General features: G+C 33.7%; 1 protein-coding gene and 1 pseudogene across 1 annotated transcript; both read left to right on the top strand.

The window, feature by feature from the left end:
• The first annotated feature begins 555 nt into the window (after positions 1-555).
• LOC111897515 (pollen receptor-like kinase 4) lies at positions 556-2,721 on the top strand. The gene is made up of 3 exons (XM_023893467.2): positions 556-1,216; positions 1,392-1,979; positions 2,051-2,721. Exons 1-3 carry the CDS (start codon positions 556-558, stop codon positions 2,719-2,721), a joined length of 1,920 nt encoding a protein of 639 aa, XP_023749235.2.
• Positions 2,722-10,253: 7,532 nt separating this feature from the next.
• LOC111897516 (uncharacterized) lies at positions 10,254-11,289 on the top strand (annotated as a pseudogene).
• Positions 11,290-12,041: the final 752 nt, after the last annotated feature.

Here is a 12,041-nt window from a genome sequence, read left to right as displayed (position 1 = left end):
GGCGATGATGCCAACCAACACAAGAGTCAACGGACAAAATCAAACAAGGGAACATCGAAAACAATAAATCTCCATCAAAATTGTCTTGGCTTTGTGTTTCCATGCTTTTCTTTACGTATATCATAGCAGGATCGATAGCGACTAGAAGGTTGATCCGTCTAATTTACTCCGGATTGAATTAAACTGTTGGCCAAATTATCCTTCATTTTACATTATAAATAAACAACACACAAAAAACCTTAAGAATCGAATGAAACAAAACTGATAAACTTTAGTTTGATCTGTTCTAGCAGTTGGACGTTATAACTCAAACATATGGCATAAATATTTGCCGGCTTTCAAGAAAACAGCTGAGAAGAATCAATCCCAAGACATTGGGACTTTCACCACTTGACACCTTTGTCTTTTTTCCCATAAAAACCTCAATATTTCAGCCCTTCAACCATTTCCCTCCACTTTTTCCTTGACGTCGACACATTATATGTTATATCGCCCACCGAAAAGCACTTAATAATACACCCCAACTTCTGTTGTTCCTTCCAATTTTTGCCACATATGGCATGTTTCAGGCCACCGTATTGGCTTCCACTCCTCTTGATTCTCCTTTCACTAACATGGTCACCAGTTACATCCGACGAACAAGACCCTGCAAGGCTAATAAAGTTCAGAGGCTCACTCACCAACGTCGGGGAACTGAGCAACTGGAACGATACTGTTCCACCATGCAATGGTTTGAAAGAAAACTGGAATGGAGTGATCTGTGATAAAAATGGAAATGTGTTTGGGTTGCAGCTCGAGAACATGGGTTTAGGAGGGACGATAGATATGGACACGTTGGCTGAGGTAACAAGTATCCGAACGTTAAGTTTCATTAATAATAGCTTTGAGGGCTCAATCCCTAACGTGGGTAAAATTGGCGCGTTGCATGGGGTTTTCCTCTCGTATAACAAGTTTTCTGGGGAGATAGGAGGTGACGCTTTTTCGGGAATGAGTGACTTGAGGAAAGTTGAAATGGGGAATAATGGTTTCACGGGTAAAATTCCAATATCTCTTACACAGTTGCCAATCCTTGTGGATTTGCAGCTTCAAAACAACGCGTTTGAAGGAGAGATACCAGATTTTGAGCAGAAAGATCTGATAGTGAACTTTGCAAACAATAAACTTGATGGTTCAATACCTAATGGGCTCAACAACCAGGATCCAAAGTCATTTGCAGGTAATTTTACAATATCAATGCCTTTTCATCCATCTCGAAAGTCTTCCATTAATACTATTTTCTTTAGATAATGCAATATTTAATTGATTTGATATACTGTTTTACTAAATGTTTGATTACTAATCTAATGAATAAAATATTTTTAAGAAGGAAATTTGTGATTTGGGACATGCAGGAAACGACGTTTGTGGTAAACCTCTAAGCCCCTGTAAGGTAAAAAAGAAGCCAAACAAGCGAAAGATCATCATCATCGGTATTGCATCCCTTCTTGCAGTATTGGCCATCATTACCATACTCTTATTGGTCTTGCGTAGAAGGAAACCCAAAAACAAGTACACAAACCAGCAACTCACAAAGCCCGACAAAAAGAATACTTACAAGGCGAATGGAACTGAAATCCAGATGCACAACAAGCAAGAAACTTACAAAAGAACTGACAATGGTGGGAAGCTTCACTTTGTAAGAACCGATAGAGAAAAATTCGAGTTGGAAGACCTTCTTCGTGCCTCGGCTGATGTTTTAGGAAGCGGGAGTTTTGGATCTTCATACAAGGCGATGCTTGCGGGAGGAGTTGAAGTAGTTGTCAAGAGATTCAAGGAAATGAGCAATGCTGGCAAAGAAGACTTTTATGCACATATGAGATTGTTAGGAAGCTTGTCACACCCGAATTTGCTACCTCTTGTGGCTTTCTACTACAAGAAAGATGAAAAGCTTTTGATCACTGATTTTGCTGTAAATGGTAGCTTGGCTAGTCATCTTCATGGTAAGTGAGTTTATATGTGAGGATTAAAATTTAAAATCCTCTTTGATTCATTTTGTTTTGTATATATACAGTCAAACGGAGACCTGATGAACCAGGATTGAATTGGGCGACACGGCTAAAAATAATCAAAGGTGTAGCACGAGGGCTTGATTATCTTTACCACGAGCTTCCTCGTTTGTCGCTACCTCATGGTCACCTAAAATCGTCTAATGTCCTTCTTGACGACACTTTCAATCCCCTTCTAGCAGACTATGCTCTAATACCCGTTATAAACAAGGAACACGCACAACAACTCATGGTGGCGTACAAGTCCCCAGAATTTACTCAACACGAACGCACTACAAAGAAAACAGACGTGTGGTGCCTTGGGATCTTGATACTAGAGATGCTTACAGGGAAATTTCCAGGAAACTATATGGACCAAGGTAAGGGTGGCAAACCGGATCTTGGGACATGGGTGAACTCTGTGGTGAGGGAAGAATGGACGGGTGAGGTTTTTGATAAAGACATGAAAGAGACAAAGAATGGCGAGGGTGAGATGCTGAAGCTGTTGAAGATTGGGATGTGCTGCTGTGAGTGGGATGTCACGAGGAGGTGGGATATAAAAGAGGCGATTGAGAAGATAGAGGAGTTAAAGGAGAGGGAAGAGGATGAAGAGTACTCATCTTATGCAAGTGAAGGAGACGCTTACTCTTCAAGAGCCATGGATGAAGATAACTTTTCTTTCTCGGTTACGAGTTAATTACTTGATGTCTGATAATTAATGCCGATTGCTTGCACAATCATATAATACTTCAGATGAAGGGATAAGAAACAGAAAGGTTTTCTGATGCTGATTTGTTTTACCTCAAAACTAAATGGATATAACTATGGGTATCTCAAAGATGCATGTGATCATATGTAACAGATCGAGTCCTATATCTTATGTCCATCTTGTTTTGTTTTTTAGTTACCATAGGAATACTATAACAAAATTGGCAACTTCCGAACAAATTAATTTCTATTTATGTAATAAGGTTTTCACTTTTTTTATCCTCCAAATTTTACAATAAAACGGTTTTGTATATGTATTATGTTGTACATTTCATTTTTTGTAACTCAATGACACACATAAATAAATCTACATAAAGATAAACACACACACACGTGTGTGTGTATATATATATATATATATATATATATATATATATATATATATATATATATATATATATATATATATATATATATATATATATATATATATATAAAAAGAGAGAAGTTCAAATATGGATTAACAAATATTGTATGGATGTAGGGATTAATATTGGCCAAGTATTATTTAATTTTAATAAATAAATAATTAAATATTTCACCCTTTAATTTAGGCAAATTACTTTATTAAAACCCTACTGCCTATTTCATCCACACCCACAAAATCGCCTCCCGCTTCCATCGAAGATGTCAAGATCGTCGACACAAAATCGCCTTCTGCTTCCATTGAAGATGTCAAGATCGTCGGAGGGAAGTTCTTAGGTGCGTTGTCCACCATTCCGGTTGTCGTGACTAATCGAGATCGTCTCCGGGGTTCGAAGAGGTTGAAGAGACAGAGGGAAGAAGGGAGGTCATCGTCTCGGGGGTTGGCGAGGCCAAAGGCGAAAAGCAGAGCGAGGTTTGCTCCGGCAATCAAATATGAAGAGAAGGGAGAAGGCTAATCCGAGAGGGTCAAGGAAAGTAGCAACAACACACGATCTGAGGAGATGCGAAGGAGGCTGCTGCCCTCCTGACCACCGTGCTTCATCGATTCAGCCGACTCTGTTCTCTTAGCCATCATCGATTTCTCCCAGGTGAGTTCTCGATTCCACAAAATCGGTATGTTGTTCGATCCCTCAATCTAAATCTGCGTTTTTTAATTTTATTTTTTTGTCAATCCAATTGATCAATGTTTTCTTCCTGCAATTCTAGATTCATTTTATCGGTGAGTATTTTGGTTAACAGTATGCTTAATTAATCATTTCATAATTTCTTTTACATGTTATTCTACTAGTTTATTATTAATAAGTTATTTTAAATAAATTACTAATTAAGATATTTTTTTAGTTATATAAATTTTAATCATTGATTTAAATAAATATGTGAAATTATATCACTTTATAATTTGTATTAATTTTATTTTTATTTTTATTCTAATGTTATTAATTTAATGTAATTAGAGTGGGAAATTTAAAATTTGAAATGGATAATTAATAGGTTGACAAGTGGCATGCATTAATTACTAGACATAATAGGGTGATACATGGCAAAATGAGAATAAAATATTCATTAATTAGGATGTCTAATGTCACACCCCCAAACCAAGGATGGCAGAAACGTCCGGGGTGGAGGACTTCATGTAGTATCACAACAACGAGTATAATAGTGCTCAAAGTAAATACAACCATCATAAATATAATTGAAAATTTTACACCAATGTATATGTTTACATGTTTCAAATCAATTACATTATGATGACAAAATGAACTATTTGACGATTCAACGTCCCATCCTCAAAATGCTGTTGGTTTTCCTGTTTCACTGATTTCTAGAGAATACAAGTTGTTTGAAAAAGTGTCAACACAAAGGTTGATGAGTTCATAAGAGATTTCGTTAGAGGAGTAAACCGTTTTCCTTGTAAAAGCGATAGAGTATGTATCCAGAAAATCCAATATTTTCTTTATAAAAGTTATGTGGTCCTAAATCCCAGGACCGAGAAATAACAAGTATTTGTCATACTTAAAGATATAAAAGTGGTTTTAAATCGGCATAAAACCCTTTTTGATTTGAAGGAAAGCCCTATAACGAATGATATGTAGTCTTAAATACCAAGACCGAAAGTGTATAGTAATATTTGTACTTATTGATATAAAAAGTGATTTTAAATCGACATAAAACCCCCTTTGATTTATAAAAAGTCCCGTAAACTTTATGTGTTGTTAGCTCCCTATGTGAGTCGCTATAACCATAGTATGACTAGAGGTAACCTGCACAACGTCTTTCAGACGCCCTGATCCTATGACTCTTGTAACCCGCAGACCTGCCGGTCCAGCTGTAGCTAGCAGCGAGGTGTGGGATGTTAACCCCAATATAGATCTATACACAAGTATCACGCTCTCCCTACAAGAGATTTTGGTTATAACTTATAGGAATTTGGAGCCCGTACTCGGACGTACGGGGAGAGAATGTCTCAAAACCTGAGTTAACAAGTTTACGTGTAGTGTGCGTGAGTGTAGAACCTTTTGTATAAATGTACCCTTTTTGTATGAGTGTGTTATGTGGTGTATCATAAACTATACCTATTATAGTTTATCAAAACAAGGGTAAAAGTGGTAATGTACATAAACTATACTTAACATAGTGTATTCAAATATTTGTATGTAATAGATGTACTTTGATTATAACAAATTTTTATTTCTATGCTTTGTCTAGAAAAATCCATTTGTTAACTGGTGTATGTCTACATACTAAGACAATATTGTCATATATTGAAATAACATATAATCACATAAAGATATACACCTTGCTCAACATATTACAAGGTGAAATGAAATTAATAGTATTTTTCTGTTGATAACATTTTCTATCCCTGTTCTTAGAAAATTTTTAGAAAAATCATCAAAGGTCCAAATCAGAATCCAAAAATTCTGAGAGTTTGGAAAATGTGTCTAGTTTCTCCATAATTTTTCTCATGATTTTTATTGACCTCTAACTTGTGTGAACAAGTCCATATTCACAGACTGGTCCGGATTGATGTTTGAAATGATAGATAGTTTTGTAAAAATCACCATAAATTGTAGCAAAATCATATGGAGATGTGCAAGTAGTCATTTTAAAGGTAAGAACTTGAACTATTTGCACCTAATATAGTTTTGAAAAATAAAATGTTTAAGTTGTCCAAAACAGTCCGTAAATGGAGTCCAACTTTTCTGATGAATGCTGTTAGAAAAGTTTAGTTATGTTCTTGGTGTTTTAACTTGGATTCCCCCCCCCCCCCCCCCCTAAAAACTTGAGAAAACATGAAAATGTAGGGGTATGAACTCACCTTATGTGATTTTAGTAGATGGATGATGGAGAAAAGAAGTGTTCAACTCAAGAACACTTTGGGAGATTGCTTGAAGATTCGAAGATCTAACACCAATATGATGGAGTTTGTGTAAGATATCTATGATTTGAGTAGAAGGAAGTGAAATAATCATATGGAGGATGTTAATACTTACCAAATGTAGAAGAAAAGCTTGATTATCAGCCTTGGATCTCGAATTTTAGAGAGAGAAAATGAGAGAAAATGAAGTTTGTTCTTGATGGAAGAATGAGAGGAAATGGAAGAAATGTGAGGAGAGAGTAGGGTTTTTTAACCCTTGACCAAGTGGGTGGATGAAAAATGGTGGGAAAAGTACCATTAAATGACTAGTTATGGGCTGATGGTGAATAGTAACATGGAGTGGGTATGGGAGTGGTTGCTTGTGTCATAGAATAAAAAAAAGTCAACACTCAACCTTTGTACTTCACCCACTCTTCATGGATAAGGTTTTATCCCCAAAAACGTGGGTAATTAGTAAATATGGGGCCTTATATGTTAAAATAAAGTTTTTGATGAAAATCCCGCGTTAAAACAATTAAAAACAGGCCTAAAACGCAAAACTAGTCGAAAACCGGGTGAAAATGAGCCTCCTGCGAGACCTCTCAGTCCTAGGCCGAGGTTCGGTCCCTTCTGTTGCTGAGCCGAAGGCGAAACGAAGCGAACAGGGAGTAAGAGGCGAAGGCGAAGGTGGCTTCGGTCCCCTGGTGCGAGGTTCGGGCCCGAGAGGACCCTTCAGGTTCGGTCCAAGGGGTTCGGTTCATTTCGCTTCTGATGCCTTCGCTTCTGACATGTTCGGTTCCTAAGAGGGGTTTCAGGTCCTTAAGAGGGTTCGGCTCCTTAAGAGGGGTCTCGGGTCCTTAAGTCTATTTTATCCGTTTTTACCCCATTTTAAGCGGTTTTTGACCCGGTTAAGGGTCGGAATGACCCAAATGACTTCAAAAAGTTACGGGAACTTTTGAGAGAGATTTCACATTCTTGGAGAGATTTCTCATACAAAGAGAGATTTGGGAGAGATTTCACATTCTTGGAGAGATTTCTCATACAAAGAGAGATTTGGGAGAGATTTCATATTCTTGGAGAGATTTCTCATACAAAGAGAGATTTGGGAGAGATTTCACATACTTGAAGAGATTTCTCATACAAAGAGAGATTTGGGAGAGATTTCACATTCTTGGAGAGATTTATCATACAAAGAAAGATTTGGGAGAGATTTCACATACTTGGAGAGATTTGGGAGAGATTTCACATACTTAGAGAGATTTGGGAGAGATTCTCGATAAAGAGAGATACAGTGAAAACGATTGAGAGAGGTTTGGTGTGTGACATTTGTGAGTGTCCGGCTTCGCAACGCAAGGTCCGTAAGCCCCGTTAAGCCACGTTTAAGGACCTTACACACTCCCGATGAGTATGCAACATTGTTTTATTGGTTTGGTTCGCTACTTACCACAGTTTTAGGTTAAGGGAATCTAGATGGACGGACTTTTTGATTGATGATTTCTCATTAGCATAGCGAGTTGTATAGTATTTATCTATCGTAAGCCCTAGTACCCAAGGGTTAGTTGAGTCGATCGGTTTGACTTGTTGACTTTAGTTGACTTTGACTTGACTAGAATTTGACGGTTGTCACATCTAATAGGGTGACACATGTCAAAAGGAGAGTAAAATTATTCTTTTATTAGAATAGGATAAGATGCAATGATAGTTGAAGAATGTTCTTCTTCTTCAAGAATGACATTTTGAATCTCAACCTGTCAAGAAAAAGTTTGTATCAAGAATGATGTATATTGAGGCAACAAGTTGTATGTATTTATATTCTTGAACTTCATTTTTTGTATGTGTTTTTTTTTAGGACCACTCGAAATGTAGCAAAGTTATTTGGAACAACAATGGTGGATGGAAATTAAGAGACAATTTCATGACAATTGAGGTTCACCACACCAAAATTTCAAAATATAACAGCATGAAACAAGAATAAGAATGAAGATTCTTTGACGAATTGTATTCTTATAGAATGAAGATTGCTTTCAAGAATGACTTACTATAAAGCTTGTATTCTTATAGAATATGGCAAAAATGCGAAAAATGACATTGTATTTTTATAGAATGTGATAGTAAAAATTGTTTTTTTGTTTATTTTTGGACCTTAGATTCTTCAATAATATTAATAATAGATTAATATTCTTTAAGAATGTTGTTATTCTTCAACTCATGGTTCAAAATTTTGTTATTACTCAAAATGTTCATTTAAACAAAATATGTATTCTATTAGAATATGTATTTTAAACTCTTGGTCCACATTCAACCCTACATCCACACAATACTTATCATCCACATTATAACCTAGCCCTATATATATATATATATATATATATATATATATATATATATATATAGACACACACACATACTAGGTGTAAGACCCGTGTAATACATGGGTTAATTAAAAAAAATTAAATATAAATGTCTAAATATTTAAAAACTTTTGCTTTATAAGAAAATAAGAAAAATAATGAAGTATTAAATTTGATTTTTTTTATCTTTTAAATTTAAATAAATAAACAAAATATAATAATGAGCTTTACTTTGAGAATTTTGAAATAAGAAGGTAATCTCATTGATGAAATTGATATTCATTTATTATTATATTTATTGTAATTATTACATTAAAATATTATGTTAAATTTATTAAAATAGAAAACCCATAAAATGTTTGAGAATTTTGAATTTATAAGAAAATAAGAAAAATAATGACTTATTATAATGGAAATGTTGTTTATCTTTTAAATTTATACAAATAATTTAAATAAAGAAAAAAACTAATAAGCTTTAATTTTGAGAATTTTAAAATTAAAATGTAAGTTTATTAGTGAAATTAATATCCATTTAATACTACATTTATTGCAATTATTACATTATATTATGTTGAATTTAATCAAATAGAAAAACTCATAAAATGACATGTGGAAAAAAAAATTAATTCACAATAACCATAAAATAACATTTATTAGAGAGGATATATATATATATATATATATATATATATATATATATATATATATATATATATATATATATATATATATTGTGCATCTATTTTTTCTCCATTGATCGTTACCTACCCCATCATCTTCTCTCTTGGAGATCGATCACAGGTAACCTCCCTCTTTTCTTAGCCTCTTCAATCGATCTCAGCCCATCTTTATCCTTTCAATTAATTGCAGGTCCTTCTTTTTTTCTCAAGTTTCAATTTCAATTGGAAGGAATACTAAAGAACAAGGCAGATGGTCGGAGATGGTGCAATGCGTTTCACCGAGATGTTGTTTGTGTAAGTATAGAGATTCATGGAGAATAGTGTTGAGAATAATGTTGATATCGAAAGTGAATGAGAAAAAAAAAACAATGCATCAATCAAATGCATAGTTTTTTTTAGTTTATTTTAAGGTTTCTTTTGATTGAATTGCAATCTTATTTCTTCATCAAACCATCCAACTAACGAAACTCATTAGATATAAATACAACCCAACATATAGATACGATCTTATCTTTCAGTTGTGACAACTGATACCTAATCTTTCGTCTTCTTCAAGTTACGCTCATGGAATTTCTTCTTAAATTTCACCCTGGTCGAGTTTTTTAGTCGTTCTTTTCTTCTATCAGATGGGTTTTGTTAGTTATCAATAAACCAAATGATCATTATTTTAATGATTACAAAAGTTGCATTTGACATAACTGGGTCAATACAGGGAGCAAAAATCTAAACAAGAAAAGTAAAATTAACATATGCTTGAAGGAATCAACAATGATTCCTTTCTCCATAACCCCTCAAATGATTCAGGTTCTCTTATAATCCTTTAATTTTAATGCTAAATTGAAACATATACTTCATTAAAGATTAAATATTGTTAAACATTCTCAAATTTGCTAAAATTTGTGATTATTTTGGTTGTTTTATGCCTTTTACCTCTTCTTTCCGAGCATAACGTATCGGGTCATGGTTTGCCCTTTTGTTTGCTTACTTAAGTTTCTGCATTACAGACGATTTTGTATGTTACTTGATTTCATCTGAGTAAAAATCAGCTTAAAAAAGGACATTAGTATTTGAAATTGCTGTAAACATGGTATTTGGATGAGAAAGTAGGGATCTGATTGGTGATTTTGAATATCCAGGAGATATTTGAATGAAATTCAATCAAAATTGGTGTGCTTCGCCCTCTAAAGTTGCATCTCACTTTGGAACAAGTGGTGTTGCTATTGCTAAAGCCACTGGTATCACACAACCATTAGGCTTCTTTCAATAATTTCCTATTACACTTGTTTTATATCAATCCCTATATGCTTAAAGTTGATTTGTTTTTTTTCTTCCTGTTTGTATGCAGATGTACTCAAAGTTAGACTACAAATGCAACTTGTGGGACAAAGAGGTATACTAATTGGAATGGTATAAAGTGGTCATGTCAGGTGTTATTCATCATAAATATCTGGTTTAACTAGAAAAACTGAATCCGTCATGATGCTTGGGTGTTTATAGGAACAAACTTTTGTTGAAGTTGTTAAAAAAGAAAGAACTTGTTCCTGGTATATTGGTTTGACACCGGCATTGACAAGGTTAGTTCTTTATGGAGGTCTACGTTTAGGTTTGTATGAACCTTGTAAAAAAAATTTGTGAACTAGCCTTTAAATCCAATAACATCTTCATGAAGATTGCATTTGGAGCAGTTGCTAGTGCTTTTGCCACTTTGCTCACCAACCCCATTGAAGTTCTTAAAGTAGGGTAAAAAAACACTTTTTGAACCTTTTAAGCAAGACATACGAGTCGATTCTGATGAGTAATAGGTCATAACAGGTTGGGTCGACCTGAAAACACTATCCATAATATTGACTTTTATCCATAACATATTGAATAGGTGTGTTTACAAATGAACCCAAATATGCATAGAGGAGCAATTGGTGAACTGCAGAAAATTGTCAAAAAAAAAGGGCGTAACAACTCTTTAGAAGGGGGTGGGACCCACTATGGTCTATGGCTTAGTCAAGAGCTTTAACAGCATCACAACCGGCAACATATGATGAATTCAAGTGGGTGAACTTCTAAAACTGTTTTTTTTTTCACCTTTATATTTAATTCATGTAATAAATTTTGTTTATATAGCTATGATGTAGGTCTTAATAAAACGAACACCTCTTGAAGAAGGATTCTATCTTCATCTCATGTAAGCATCCTATCTACAATCTTTCAGTTTATACGAAATACTTAAATATTATACAATCTTTCATATGCATATGCATATACTTATTAATAAGTATATAGTTATGCACATGCATATGTATATGCATATGCATATGCAAATGCATATATATATATATATATATATATATATATATATATATATATATATATATGTATATGCATATGTATATATTTATTCATATACATAAGGATACACTTATGAATATGCATATCTCATATACTTATTCTTATGCATATGCATATGCGTATTCATATACATATATATACATATGTCATATACTTATTGTTATTCATCTACACATGCATACCTTACTCTTACGCATATACTTATACTTATACACACACAGACACACACACACACACACACACACATATATATATATATATATATATATATATATATATATATATATATATATATATATATATATATATGCATGCACTTATGAATATGCATATGCATATGCATAAGCATAATCATATTATACATATGAATATGCATATGCATATTCATATGCATATGTATATTCTTATTCTTATGAATATGTCATAATATACATATGAATATTCATATGCATGTGCATATGTATATACCTATTTTTATGCATATACATATGCACATGTATATGCATTTGCATAAGCATAATCATATGTATTTAATTGTTATATGCATATACTTATTCTTACACATATGAATATGTATATGCATATATATATA

Source organism: Lactuca sativa, chromosome 5, assembly GCF_002870075.4.
Source record: "Lactuca sativa cultivar Salinas chromosome 5, Lsat_Salinas_v11, whole genome shotgun sequence".
NCBI lineage: Eukaryota > Viridiplantae > Streptophyta > Magnoliopsida > Asterales > Asteraceae > Lactuca > Lactuca sativa.
The sequence above is the reverse complement of the archived record's forward strand: the minus strand, read 5'-3'. Positions and strand labels throughout refer to the sequence as shown.